Raw genomic sequence first — 15,477 nt, forward strand, 5'->3', positions numbered from 1 at the left:
TTATTGAAACACTCGCTACGCTCGTGTTTCAATTTTAGAATCCTTCGCTTGCTCGGTCATCAAAATTGAGCCCGCGGTTAAAAAGCAACTTTGCACTCTTGTATAACAAATAACTATTATCATGGTGAACATTAGCTAGATTAAATGAATAAATCAACAATATTATCGTGAGTGTCAAAAATAATCAGATCACTCATACTGTTATCACAATTTTGATAATTAAATCGATACGATAGTTTATTATCATAAGTTCAAAAATCAACATTAACTAGGGAGTGGCGAGTATAACACAAAATTTCACAAATTAAAATACATGATATATTTTTTAGATAATATTTTATTCAATAATTTACAGAAGCCTATTTACAATTCATAAGAAAATGAGGCTATTTAACGTTTACTTATCTAAGTTAAATTCACAACCATTTAACTCCATTTCAGTGAAAATTAAACTTTTAGAAATTCAATTTTTACATCTTATAGAATTTATCAAACATAGGGAAAGTCAACCTTTTACTGCAGACTATGTAATTGTCAATATGTGGTATACACTTGAACATAACCAATTCTCACTGCAACATTTTAACCTAGTGACGTGGTGTTTATAGCTGAAGAAGCTATAATCACTTTGGATACAAAAGAACTTACGAACTAATTTAGGATTCCACAGAAATGTACCTAGTTGCTTATAAAATAAGGTGCAAAATGGCACCCAATGAAATGATGAAGAGTGATGCGAAGCTCGTCATTGCTCCGTCGGTCACTGGTACTGGCAGAGATGGAGTGGACGGTTCCGTGATAGGGGGCTGAGTAACTGTGGTTGGTGCAACCGTGGTAGTGGTAGTAGAAGTAGTGGACTGAATGACGTTATCTCCGTTAGTGAGATAGGCGGAGAGGGAATCCTCAACGGTGGCCACCCAAAGGATGCTGTCGTAAGCGGCAACAGAGTCTCCGTAGATGTTATTGTAACTGGTACCAAGGACCTCGCGAGTGGTGGTAAGGTTCAGCCAAGTTTGGTACTGTGGAAGTAATTAGAAGAAATTATTGTAAATCTTTAAACTGTTATCAAACACGATTGTAAAGAAAAAAATTAAAAAAAAAGGTAAAAACACACGAAGTATACCAGTAAGAGTACTGTCTATAGAAGTGAAATTTTCAAACTACGCTTTATCGCAGTAAATTGATTCAAAACTCCATGAATGTAAAAAAAATGAAGAATACAAGTAAAATATGAGCAAATCTTACCGCGGTAACGTCTTCAACTGTCCTCAGCCTAGCCGCGATGTAGGATAGAGGTGTTCTTGGAGACGTAAAGCTAGAAACAAAAACATATGTTAGTAATCCTTCAAATTCGATTTCGATAAAAAAATACTCATATCATTTAACTATAAAATATGGAATCATAAATACATACGCTTTCAAAACAGTCTCCAGGTTATTCTGGATGTAATTGAGAACAAAGAGTGTGTTTTCTTCATTGCCTGAAACAGCAGTGCTGAAAGCTGTGGTGTAGTCTTGCGGACGAATGATATTGTTGGGCGTGACAATATCGTTCAGCAATCTAAAAGAAATAATGAAAACGAGATTAGAATCAAAATTATTTGCAGTAGAATGTCCACAAAAAATTCTCCTACTAAACAGTAAATAACACTGGACAACAAATTATTATTATTTTTTTGGTGCAAAGGTGAAATATACAATTTCTTGTAGAATATTTGATACGTAATCGAAGTCCAGAACATCAAGTTGCACTAGCACGTCGGGATTTAGAAATATACCCCTCCTAAAGTACCAAAAACGAGTTTTTTTTATGAAATTTGATGTAATTTTTTGGGGACAGCAGAATTTTCTAGTAATTTCTAACTAAAGCATTATATAGTACTACTTTCCCCGCATTAACCCCATTTTAATTTATATTTTTGTAAGTTTTCTTTCTCAACATATACCATTTTATATCTCAAGTGGAGTTTTTTCATACTAACAGGCTAAATAAAATGTAGGGAAGATCGAACTATCGTAGCTGTATACATATTTCATGAAAATTTTGACTCTAAGCGTTTGAAATAAAAATGAATTTCAATCGGGAAGAGTTGTACTGTATAATGCTATAGATAGAAACTAAAAAACAATGGTATATCTCTAAATCCCTACGTGTTAGTGCAACTTTATGTTCTGGACTTCGTTTACGTATCAAATAATCTATAAGAAATGATATATTTCACCTTTGCACCAAAAATGCTGTTGACCAGTGTAATTAATAAGCACGGTGAACTTAATAAGACAGTTCTATCTTTCAATAACCAACCTTTTTCGGGCAGTAATAAGGTCTATTATACAGTCTGTGTTATCAAATTAGTCATCAATAATTTGTATGTCTAACATTATATTTGTATACTTACGTGGTCAAAGAGGCAGGGTGACTTGTGCAACCAAGGGTTTGAAGGATGAGGATCTTCTCAGTGTAGACATTGTGTGCCTTGAACCTATTGTACAAGTGGTCGAATTCCACGGCTCCACCATCACGGAGGGCGTTGCAGTATACCCAGCTACGGCTGTCCACTGGTACTCTAGGGACATACAAAAAGAAACATGAGTTTCAATGTTTCCAAATTCTTGTTCATCCAATATGTAATACAAAATAGCAATATCTTACGAGTACAAAGCAATCGGAGCATAGTAAAGATGCAGCTAATTGTAGTCTTAAACGACGACAATAATGAAATCAACCTTCATGGATCTCCAAAGTCATATTTAGTACCTATCTAGGTAAGATCTTAAAGTTGTACAGAAACTAATAGATGTATGAGTGCAAAAAAACAGATCCCACAGGTGACGGGTGTAACAGCCAGTTCACAATAGTATCAATAAATAGATAGAAAACGATTGTAATTAATTTTATTTTCTTTTAAAAAGAGTGTCCATTTAGTTTCTTGCCGGTTCTTCTCCATTAGACCAATTCTTTGGAATCTTGCAACTATCTTAACGTTTCGAAAGAGCTTTTTAGGCCTATTTGAAAAAAAAAAACATGCTAGTCAAGTATAGTCATCAGAACTCAGAGCGTGTGCAAAATTTCATCCTAATCGAAGACCGGCAAGTGGGTCAAATTAAGATTCCAAGATTTTCATACATAGTTACAAGTGAAGCTAATATAAACGTGTTAATTGTTAAAACTACTTTGACTTTATTGCACTTACTCGTGTTGATAAAGACGAAGATTATCGAAGATGACTCTGGCACCAGCGCGGCAAGCGGGTACGTTCAAGTTGCACATAACTGGAGCTAGCTGCCAGCGCAAGTATGACCGCATGAAGGGCTCTCCTTCAATAGGCATGTATGTCAGCTCGGACATTACCTTCGATGACCATTGGACGATCTTTGCCTGTTATAGGAAATACATTTTCAATATTATTTCACTTGATAGAGGATGGTCGTGTAAAAAGAGGGATATTATTTGACGACTTTTTTATTTGCCTAATCCCACTGAAGAGCAAACTCTTTATGTAAAAAAGACTTGAGTATCGATAACCATTCCTTGATTAAATGAAGTGAAAATCATCGAATTCTTTTTGTATAATTCTTTATACTTACATTAAGTTCTGCAAGCTGAGGTTTGCCAACCAATCTGTTTCTAAGCCAGTTGAAGCCAGTAATGGCAGCAACCCATGGGGCGTAATCAGTCTCATTTTCCAAGTAAGAGAGAATGTTCAATGCACGTTCGTACGTCATGAGGCCGGAACGGGCGAATTGGAATACATCGTTGACGATCTGCCAATAATTCAAGATAAATATCGTGATGTCTATGAAGAAACAGTCTACTAGAAGAAATCTTGATATATCGGAGTAATGGGCATTTGGTAGTTAAATAATAATAACTAGCTAGGCGGCATCAAAGTTTGTTTTATACCGTTCGGCTTATTAACATCCAAACTTTGAAATATTTTATTTATCATCTATGAATATAACATTAGTTATGACTACGTTAGTGTCCAATTCTTACCTGAGCACGGTTGTATTCATGAATCTTTTCCCTGTCAGCGCCTCTCAAGGCAAGTATGATCAAGTCCCAGGTGTAATCATCATAATTGACTCTGTAGAAACCTGTATAAAGAATGAGAATGCAGTTATAAAAGAACACCATAAAACGAAATCTGTAATGAGAATAAGCGCCTCATTAGCACTCAACAGCAAAATAAATAATACAGGCAAATATGCAGTTGCAAAATATTAGAAATAGTTGACCCGATAGTTGGCTATCTGTTCATTTTGAAGATAAATCAATCAATCTTTCTGCACTGAGATTCATCTCCACACTGATTTAAGAGCCTGATCACATTACCGGACAAGTTAAGGTATAAGTAGTCTGAGAGAGATCGTAATATTTATCACTTTTTTCAATTTTCAATGCTTACCAGTCTGTTGAATGTTGAAAATGGTCCAGACATCACCAACCACTCCGCGGTCGATGACGGTAACAGCCTTGGAGATAACATGAGAGGGCTTCGTGTTGCTGAAGTCGGGATCGGCTCCGGTCGTGAAAGTGATGGGAACAATGTAGTTCCTGTTTTGGACCGAGTAGCCAGTGTCGATGTCGAAACGACGCTAAAAGAAATCGAATGGGCTTATTTTATTTGTTTGTTATACTTTTATGCATGAATGAATGTTTATATAAAGTGAGACACAGACAGATAATATGTTCAATGCAATGACTGGACATAGAGTGATGTTTGACACTTTATTTTCTTGAACAACGTAACTGTGTATAAAATGATGTTACAAAATTCCTCAACACGGAAACAAAAAGTAAGGGAAGTGTCAGAAGCTAATAACGTAAACGAATTACTTAATTAATTTATTATTTGAAATAGGCCAAGATAGGCAGTCCCTCCTTGTACTCAGCTGCTTAGACTGGAAGCTGACCCCAACTGAGTTGGGCAAAGGCTAGCCAGATGATGATGTTATTGAAAAAGACGTTGTACCTGGTAAATGGTCATGTGTCCGGTCTGGTGATTGATGTGCACATTAAGCACGGGGTGTCCTGGCTGTTCCGTCCAGCTTTCGTAATACTTTACGAAGTCGAAGTGATCTCCATAAGCGTCGAGGGCACCTGCATCGTTACCGGCAGTCTCCAGAGCAGTGAACAAATCAATAGGCTGAACTGTTTTGAATTTCCTGCAAATAATTTTGTTATATAGACCAGAACACATTTTTGAACACACGTAAATGTATGTAGATGATTTGTTTAATGAGTATGTATTGTATACATAACTTCAATTACTGGTAAAACAAAACCAAGTCTTTGATGAAATGATGAAAATACATCTTTTTTGTTTTTTGTATAACTCTAAAATATCAAAAAACTATGATCGACAATTAACATAGTGAAGAGATTTAATGCCCATACTCGTGAATCAGTAATCTGAGCTGTCTTTGAACATCTTTGGCAGTCATTACGGGTAACCAGAAGCCAGTAAGTCTGACAACCAGTCTTACCAAAGGGTATTGGGTTGCCCGAGTAACTGGGTTGAGGAAGTCAGATAGGCAGTCGCCCCTAGATAAGCACTGGTACACAGCTGCATACGGTTAGATTGGAAGCCGACCCCAACATAGTTAAGAAAAGCAAACAATGAGTACTCACATATCCTCCAAGTATTTCCTAAGACCTGCCCTATGAACCTCAAAGCCGAGAAGATGCTCAGTCATTCTGATGACAGAAGCACCCTTGTTGTAGGTGATAGTGGAGAACATAGCGCTGACGGCGGCTGGGCTACCAACACCGGGGTTGGTGAGAGGATGGGCGTAAATTGACGAGTCACTGAGCAAAGATGCGTGCACCTGCTCGTTTATGAAACGAGTGGCGAGACCCATGTCTTCAACCTACAAAAAAGGACGTATATTTATAACTTGTATTATTACTTAGAGACTAAAGATTCAGATGCGGTCGTGCTTATCTTCAACTTGGCGCCTTTTTTGTCAGCCGACAGTTTGTTTGGAGTCATAATACGCATATTACAATGAACAGGTATTTTGATGGTATCAGCCCAACTGAAAACTTTGATTTGAATCAAGATTTTCTGGTCCAGGTCAACTGTCAGTCAACTGTTTAGTCTACAGTGTGCGGACAAAAAGTTTTATTTAGTTATTTATGACCATGGACTGCAACATTCCCATTTATATCTTTCATTACTTTAATGAAAATAATGTTATCTTCAAACGTAAGTATATTTCTTACCCATGCAGTGAGGAAATACTGGTAATATCTGGCAAAACCTTCGTTCAGCCACAACACATCCCACCAGGCGTTGGTGACTAGGTTACCGAACCACATGTGCGCGATCTCATGGGAGAGAATATAAGCGATGATTTGCTTGAAGTTGCTGCTCGTGTGTTGTTCGTCATACAGAATGTAAGCTTCCCTGAAAAAGTTATTAACCTGTTTATTTACTTTATTTTCGTAATGTTATAAGATATTTGTTTTTCCTCTTCTATCTGACTATCCTTTGACTTTTATAATTATCATTCCTCCTTTATCATCTTATGGTATGGCAACTACACTTACCTATAAGTCAGTAAACCCCAGTTTTCCATAGCGCCTGCACCGAAGTCGGGAATAGCAGCTTGAGTCATTTTAAGGTTTTCGTCCTGTTTGTAAAAGTCAAAGCCCGTGTGGTCGCTCATATTCCCTAGAAGATCTTGGCCAGCTCTTTGAGCATAGGCTGCTTGTCCATTGATAATTGCTCCAGGCCTTGCAATAACTTCATGCAAAACTCTATCGTTAGCATCGAGAGTTGCAAGAGAGTCGTAGTCAGCAACAATTAAAGCTAGAAGGTAGGTAGACATTTCCGGGGTCGTGTGATACTCATCTTCTGCGTAACCACTAAAACAAACAAAAATGCTTTAGTAAAAAAGGACAAAGATCTTCTCCACTGATGAATAATAGCATGGCTATAACGCTAGAAACTACTGTTTTCAATATTAATCTTTTAAAATAGTTATAATTTTTAAAATACTTACGTGGTTGATGGTCTGGTGATCCGCTGCCTGGTACAGAACCAACTTTTGTAGCCTAAGGGGCGTCTGATCGTAACGTCAAACTTGGCCTTGTACCCTGGCTCGTCGTAGCAAGGGAGAGCGTAGCGAGCAGCTGTGGCTTGGAACTGAGTCGTTGCCATCCACCTGGAAATTACAACCATATTTACTTCTTCATGCAATTAACATTGATTATTACATAATCGTTTTCATTTTGAACTACTACAGTTAAAAAAAATATAATATAGATATAATATATTATAAAGAATATAATTACCTGATATTGTTATCTGTGGGCAAGTTCCTGTACCAACTTCTGTAGATACCGTACATGTCATCACGCATTTCGGCATTGAATGCAATGGAAAGGGTATATTGCACGGGGACATTTTCATTATACAAGAGAACGCCATCATTAAGTGCGACCCTCAAGAAGTGGTATTGAGATTGAGGTGTAGGGGTGGTGGGGATCAATGTTCCTTCCGTTGCCGTTCCTTGCCTCAAGACCACAGAGGTGACCGTCAAGTGGTCGCAGTGGATGACAATTTCATTGACATTTGGCTGTGTAGCTTGAAGAGTAATATCGACGGTACCGCTGTAGGTTTGTTCGTTATCACTAAGGTTGATAACCCATAATACTTTGTAGTGGGTAGGGAAGGTAGTGTTGGGCAGACGGTAGGGAGAAGCGGCGGCGTTGCTCAGTTCGATGTTCTTGAAGGCGTCGATATTCTCGAAGGCACCTCCTTCAAGACGCTCGTCTAAGAAGATGGTCCTGCTGACTGGAGGGATGGGCGAGTGCGCAATCACACATGCGCAAGCCAAGGATAAAACTAAGAGTTTTATCGCCGCCATCTGAAATATTCAGGAGAGAATTAGACAAACGGCGAATAAGAAACCTGATGCACGTTACTATTTTAACCACAGAAAAAGAAATAAATGCTTTGAGACTTCTTGCAAATTGTTTCAATCCTAATGTTATCTGGTACATATTTGGCTTATGGGCAACGATTGGGCTTGAATAAATGAAATGAACTAAGAGACTAGTGAGTTGCATTTTACCAGTTTTAGACTATGGTGTAATAGATAACATAGGTACAAATCCTTTAATGTTAGCTATTGTATGCCGGCTATAGTGTCACCACTCTTGATAATACTTTTAATACATAGCCATCTTATCGTATTAACTGATACCGAATATTTTATATCATTTAAAATATTGTTATCTTGAGACCTTGAAAAGTCTTTATCTTACAATTAACTACATTTTTGTGGAAGTAGGTTTGCACTGATACAATTTTACCATACCTAGGTACCGAGATAACTAATAAAATTGAGTGATAAACATTATTTCAATAGAAATTCCAAACTTAAACAAGTTTTTTTTTTGTTTCTTATAGCCACGGACTTATATCTGTCATCAAACATGCAGTGCTTATTAATTTGGTTCTTCTGTTAAAGTGATATGTTACACGACTTTTATCTTTTATAAATAACAAATAGTGTCGGTACATATCTTGGTACATACATACATTGCCTATTTCATATTTACATACTTACGTAAATATTTTGAAACAAAGTTACTTTCTTGATTGACTCTTTTTGAGTATAATAGTTATGAGAGTAGTTATGAGATGATTTCGTTTTAAAATTCTTGCCTAAATAAATATAGAGCAATACTCAAAAACAGCAGTTTAACATTTACTATTCCTACTTCTGAAATCGTAGTTTTCATTACATACATGAACTAAAACGTACATTTTCATCCTGTATTTTTCATTCAGACAAGTACATAGGTTGGTATAATTTGTTATCTTTAGCGCCTTTAGAAAACCTTCGACTGAATTACTAAGCATCTATGTCAAAATTGAACTATAGTGGTTAAAAAGAAGATCTTGTAAAGAAGATTTGTTAGAATATGTAAATTATGGTTCTATAGGTGCTTATAAAAAACCACTTACCTTGGTCACACCAACCACTGAAGCGGGCGCAAAAGCCGCAACTGGATTACTGTAATCAAATTATTGAAATATACACATTAATACGTAATCAACGACGATAAATTATCAAGTTTTATCAAAAATATCATTTCAAAGTAATGATTTTTCAAAATTTATCGCTTTATCTTTTATAATAGTTGATTAGGGTTTTTTTAAGTCCGGTTATGTTAATGAAATTGGTACACGGAGTTGTGTTCTAGTTACCTATATTGTATCCTGGTCTAGTTTGCTAAAAGGACATCGTCTGCTTAACCAGATCCAGTCTAACCCGATGCAACTGAGTACCAGTGTTTTACAAGGAGCGACTACGTATCTGCTCTCCTCAACCCAGTTACCCCGGCAACCCAATACCCCTAGGCAAGACTGGTTGTCAAACTTACTGGCTTCTGACTACCCGTAACGAGTGTCAAAGATGTTCAAATGACAGTCGGGACCCTAAGTTCATAGTGCCTTCGAAAACCGGTCATTGATGTGCTAAATTGTACTTAGAGAGTACGTACAAACATAGAAAAGTTGCATTGGTACTTGCCTGACCTCGAATTGAACCCACACTCATACTAGAGAAGTCGGTTCTTCACCCACAACGAAAGCTTGTTTCCGGACAACGGGAAGAATTTTCTTATTATTACTGAACCCTTCAAACAATTGCTACTTGATGAACCATTGGTGCGGTTATTGAAAGCGCCACTGCTTATTTCACTAGTGTCTCATACTAGATTTTAGGTAGGTACTTGTAAGGTTTGCTGAAGACCTAACGAATTGACGAACTTTAGCGCTTTTGTCTAAATCATCACATCGCATCTTCGGACATCTTCCGGCTTCTTCTTCATCTTTCGTGTCGATGACATGTCTTATAGTGAGACTACACTTTGTCAGTCCAATGTATCTTCCGTCTGAAACTGTTCTATCTAAATTAAATTAAGTAAATTAATAATTCCAAAACGTTTTTGATGATTGATTAAAGCTTTATAGTCACTTACATGTGTAAATACACACAGATAGGCTTCGAAATCACAGGGGAAAATTAAACCCGAATTTAAGTCTTTTCATTTCTCCCAGGTATATTGTAAAATATCAATCTGTTTTCCTGTTTTACCCATTTGGCTCCAAACGGTAAACTTACATCGACTATTTTTGAGTAAATAGTCCATTGCCTTCATATGAAAAGGTTTTTTTTTAGAATAAATTAATAGTTATAGTATTTTTATATGGAATAATATTAAGTAGATTATAAGAACCTATCATTTGTTTAATTAAAGTACCTAATAGTGGGTTAAAAAAATAACAAATTAAATTATTATGTTAGTAAAAATAGTTGGGCAGAATATAGCTAGAACTTTTAACTTCTGTAAAAACTGGTACCACCAATGTACTATGCAAATAAATGTTTCTTTCTTTCTTTCTAACTAGTTGTCTGAAATGGAACTCGACTGGTCATATCTGCACCATATCTTATGAATGTTGGGCGGGAATTTACTGCGAGGGCTCCAAATTGCAGGGAATGATCATAGGCCCAAAAGGAGATGGCATGATGAACTGAAGGAATGGCCGAATGAAAGGAGGAAAGGAGTTTTTGACCCGCAGTAGTACAAATAAATAATAAGGCAATTAAAATTATTTATTTCATCATCCTCATCCTCCTATCCTTTTTCCCAACTATGTTGGGGTCGGCTTCCAGTCAAACCGGATGTAGCTGAGTACCAGCGCTTTACGATGAGCGACTGCCCTATCTAACCTCCTCAACCCAGTTACCCGGGTAACCCGGTTAGACTGGTGTCAGACTGGCTTCTGGCTACCCGTAACGACTGCCAAAGATATTCATTGAAAGCAGGGACCTACAGTTTAACGTGCCATCCGAAACACAGTCATTGGTGTCTAAGATATGCTTAGAAAGTACATACAAACCTGGAATCGAACCCGCGCCCTCATACTTGAGAGGTTGGTTAAATTAAAATTACTAATTTATGAAATGGAAAATCACCAACCTAACTATCATTAAGAAACGTTGATTAGAAGAGTTCAACATCTACCGCTTCTTTCACTGTAAATATGAGTGAAATCGATACTTCTAACGCCATCTGTCAATATCGTCATGAATTAATGGATAATTCACAATCTAATCAGGTACTTAGTTTGGAACATCATTACAACGATATAATCACATTTGTATGTTTGCAACTGAACAGATTAGGTACTTTAAATGTTTTTAGCATATTGACGACCTCGATGGCGCAATGGTCACCATGCCGGACTGCAGAACCTGAGGTCCCGGGTTCGATTCCTGGTTCGGTCGAAATTTGTGTGATGAGCATGCTTGTTGGCCGTGGTCTGGGTGTTACAATATGTATTTATAAATATGTATATGTGTAGCTATATGTAGTTTATCAGTTGTGTTAGCACCCATAACACAAGTTAATTAATAACTTAGCATGGGGCTAACCGACCGTGTGTGAAAAGGTGTCCCGACATATTTTCTGAGTGTACCCATGGCCGACATTTAAATGTAGGTATCTGTCTGGCCTTTTACTAACTACATATTGCTGGGTTCCAGTCTAGCCGAAGTAGCTAAGATCTAGTGCTATCCATGAAGAGACTGTCTATCCAACTTCCTCATCCAAGTTACCCGGTCAACGTAACTCTTGGTTGGTAAGACTCCAGCAACCGAACTAAACTAAACCCAAATAGGACCCAAGGAAAAAACACATTAAATCCCTTCAACCTTGGATACTACTGAATGGGCGGAGACGAGAATTTTGAAAAATGAAATTCTACTCGTTCAAGGTAGTCTGAAAATCAGCACATTTTGAAGGTCAAATTTACAAAAGACAGCGCCCAAAACGCCCGCCCTTCACCACTTCCTATGTGTTTTTGCTGGGAAGAAGTGATGGAACAAACTCCCCAGTAAAAGTTATATTGCTAGTATTCTTTGGGCCTAAAATATATTTGGCAGAAATTATTCAGCTAGGACGAAAGGTAAAATAAAACAACATCATTATAAACCACATATTTTATAAACTTTAATTTACGAAAGTTATTATTAGGAAATAGAGCTAAATAGTACAAAGTTTTAAGGTATTTATTTACATACAATTAACTATCTAAGATAAGTTAATAATATCTATTAATGTATATTTATTTTACTAATTAATTTAATGCAAAAAATCGACTATTTCACAAGAAATAAATACAAAAATATTGTCTACGAATTTAACTGACAGATATGGCTTTTAAACATTCAGAAAGAATAATGTGTTTAAAAAAAAAGTATAAGGCAGTTTTTCTTTTACGCACACTTAACCGAAATTTAATCAAGGAGGAACATCGTCGGCCTTTTCTTAATTTATGTTTTTTTCTTGCATATTAAGTTATAAACATTGATTGCATTGAAATGTATTGAAAATACGTCACGGCCGGTAGACGACACCAACCGATGCTCGTTGTACTTAAAAATAAGTTCTCTGCATTTGGCATAGGGTTCAATTTATAAATTCGAAAATTTAGGCCATTTTATATTATGTGTGATTAGGCCTCCCACAGAAGTTTTCAGGAAATTACGTACAAAAATGTTTATAAAATAAAAAATCTACAAATATATTTTGTTCTTATAAGTACTTTAATATCTAAAACATTTTGTTAAGAAATGAATTAAATTCTTAGTACAGACGCCAGCACTTCAAGCTACTTCAATCTGTACAATAATTTTCCCAGTTAATATTGAACATTATACTTTGGAGATAAAGTTGGAAGTATAATATAAGGAAGACAGAATACAGTAGCTCGATTTGCTGCCTGTACCTACTATGTTTTGACAAGGTTTTGCTTATAAATCTTAGTGATAGGACTCATTATGTTCAGTAATAAATATCAGATCTTAAAAATGCTCGATTATATTACACTATGGTATAAACTCGGTACTAGAATTACATCTTGTCATGATCATCTCTCATCATGTTACGTAGATGACACTTATCTCTATTCCATTTTGTCCCTAATTTTTGGCCATTCTTATAACTTCAAAATATAATAATATATTCCAACAATGAAATTAATGTTGACTCTTCGAACAGTCACATAACATTACCGCCCTGTAATTGACGGACTTCACAATAATCAAAATGGAACACACTGCTACGCGTTCGCAAGGCATCAAATGACTGACTTCAGAGAGACAATTTTACTTCACAAGAACAGAAAGAAACCTTACAAAATCCCTTAAAAAATTAGGCCAAAGGAAATCTTACTAAGTGTATATTTGACCAGTTTATAGGATTTGTGCATGATACTGCTGTCTATTGACTATTTCATTCTAGATTATTCTTAATCTACTTTAACTGGCTGCCCTGTCTGCCGCCCTAAGCCAGTCGACAATAGTATGGTAGTTCCGATCTCTCCATTGCACGTTTGAGGATATCGTCTCCAGAACTTGCTGTACTGGTCTGCCTAAGTCACTGCAGGATTCCGTGACGAATCTCTTCAACTGTGGAAGAAAGAACATTTTGGTTATCATCATGCTTGAGTTTTTCATGGAATAAGAAATGGGTCATAGCTTAAACACACACACAGAACAGTTTGTATTATATAATGTATTTATGTGAGTTTCTAAGATATATATCTATGGCCCATTGTTGTTAAAAGATTAAATAAATAATAAAAAAAAACCTAAGTCATAGCTGATCGAAAAAAAAAATATGAACAAACTCATAATCATTTATTCAAACTTGGCTGCAAAAGAGCACTTTTTGAACGTCATTTACAAAATATAGCCCCCAAAACGCCCACCCTTCATCACTTCCTATGTGGTTTTGCTTTTCAAAAACGCTTATTATAGTAATCTAGAATTCAAACAAAAGTCTTGTTTCTTAATTTCACGTTTATACATGAATCAATATAAGTCATCATTGGTACATATTTTATCTGCTTAAAAAGCAACCTCATAATGATTTGTAATATTTTTGCCGTGCGTCATGACAGCTGTCAATTAATTCAATGATATGATAAGGATTAGTCATACATAGAAATATTTCCTATGTAAGAAGAAATTAAGAAATATGTAACTGACGATATATAACTGATCTATCCTCGTTCTATCTATCGTTGTTTGGCGATTGAAGATTGAGTTTTGAAATTAACTTAAGATAATAATTAAACTTTTCCTACGTCAGTTTTTCTTTTATTTTCCTTTTCCTTCAACGGTTCAGTAATTTAGGTCACCTCCTGCTTAAGATTAGATTACAACAATACAACTACTGCAGAGGAAGTCATGCCATTCACAAATTAACACTTGGGTTTTTTAGCGTAACTAAAGATTTTCGTCTATGTGAGGACATTTTATTTAAAGATGCTTTCTTACCTCATCATATTCATGCGCTTGATTCAATCTTCTGGTCACCAGCTTAACGATCAAGTTGATAGTTGATAGGGATCCGACGCTGGAAATAAAGAAAAAGCACATAAATTTATTTGTGTATGAGAAATAGGTTGGCAATGATGATCACAAAACAATTTAAGCAGAATCAATCGTGAAGCCAGTTAAGAATCAAAAATAAGGAGTCTTGACTCTCAATAATGTAAAATGAAAGGTCAAAGAAAGAGGGAAAGATTAAGCGAAAGTTTCAGTTAAGAATGTGCAAAGTAACTCCTTGAAAAATACCGGCAAGAACGTAAAATTAAATTACTTTAAATGAGTCAGAAAAAAGGGTTCAAGATGAACCACCTGACAATTCCTTCACACAAGAGTCATTCATTGATCAAAAACAATGAATGTGGGTAAAACCAAAGATAACCGCTAGTCATAAATAAATAGATCCTGATAATAGAGAGGATACATTCATAATTATCTTTAGGTATTTAACATTCAAAACGCAAGTTAAGATTTATGACCATAATCAATACATCAGTGACTCATCCTGATGATGACGGACGTGTAGGATTAAAAGAATCATTTTTTAAGTTTTGTTATGATAAAGATAAAGAACAGGATCTATAAGCAGATAAAGAGTAATCCTACATAACAATAAATCATATTTAAACTAAGGAAAGGAAACGGATGTTGTAATGAGACTGGTGAGCATTTTAATGAGCTATAGTTTTTGCCCGCGGTTTCGCCACCATTCGGAGGATTTTTTACCCGCTGTAGGATAGATTACCACCTCTTTTCATGATATCGATACAGCACTTTCGAAAACACAGAGTAATTAATAACATGAACTACTCGGCGCAGCGGTTTTAGGTAGCTGCAAGAGCACTGATGACCCACTGATGGGTTTTTATATCGACGTTATAAAATGTTCTATATGAGATTCGATTTAAGGGTGAAAATCAAATGGAAATACCATATCGTTCATGGCTGCCTGTGATTTTAAGGATTATTTTACAGATCATAAGAGGGTGATTAAAATTGTTTAGTTCACAACAGATTTTTCGAGCTTTCGAATGATGGCAAGGCAAGGCCGGT

General features: G+C 36.0%; 2 protein-coding genes across 2 annotated transcripts in view; both read right to left on the reverse strand.

Annotated features, from left to right (window-relative positions):
* Positions 1-317: 317 nt before the first annotated feature.
* LOC124632169 (membrane alanyl aminopeptidase-like) lies at positions 318-9,099 on the reverse strand. The gene is made up of 15 exons (XM_047166877.1): positions 8,985-9,099; positions 7,304-7,878; positions 7,012-7,173; positions 6,557-6,874; positions 6,230-6,413; positions 5,636-5,874; positions 4,977-5,169; positions 4,410-4,599; positions 3,998-4,098; positions 3,589-3,765; positions 3,195-3,379; positions 2,400-2,567; positions 1,415-1,561; positions 1,246-1,315; positions 318-1,019 (listed from the first exon to the last, which is right to left on the reverse strand). The coding sequence occupies exons 2-15, from the start codon at positions 7,876-7,878 to the stop codon at positions 687-689; spliced, it is 3,042 nt and encodes a 1,013-aa protein (XP_047022833.1). The 5' UTR covers positions 8,985-9,099; the 3' UTR covers positions 318-686.
* A 2,916-nt stretch (positions 9,100-12,015) lies between these two features.
* LOC124632170 (aminopeptidase N) overlaps positions 12,016-15,477 on the reverse strand; it is a 39,705-nt gene continuing 36,243 nt past the window's right edge. The window contains exons 13-14 of the mRNA XM_047166878.1: positions 14,374-14,452; positions 12,016-13,500 (exon numbers count right to left, since the gene is read on the reverse strand). Coding sequence (XP_047022834.1) covers positions 13,351-13,500; positions 14,374-14,452 — 229 coding nt within the window. The 3' untranslated portion in view covers positions 12,016-13,350. The remainder of the gene's footprint in view (positions 13,501-14,373; positions 14,453-15,477) is intronic.

Source organism: Helicoverpa zea, chromosome 7 (genome assembly GCF_022581195.2).
Source record: "Helicoverpa zea isolate HzStark_Cry1AcR chromosome 7, ilHelZeax1.1, whole genome shotgun sequence".
NCBI lineage: Eukaryota > Metazoa > Arthropoda > Insecta > Lepidoptera > Noctuidae > Helicoverpa > Helicoverpa zea.

Excerpts from the sequence above, each read along its gene's own strand:
- LOC124632169 (XM_047166877.1), bottom strand. The coding sequence starts at position 7,878 with ATGGCGGCGATAAAACTCTTAGTTTTATCCTTGGCTTGCGCATGTGTG. Across the intron at positions 6,875-7,011 it reads ATCACCAGACCATCAACCAC|TGGTTACGCAGAAGATGAGT; the intron begins GTAAGTATTTTA and ends TGTTTGTTTTAG. Across the intron at positions 6,414-6,556 it reads TGGGGTTTACTGACTTATAG|GGAAGCTTACATTCTGTATG; the intron begins GTAAGTGTAGTT and ends TAACTTTTTCAG.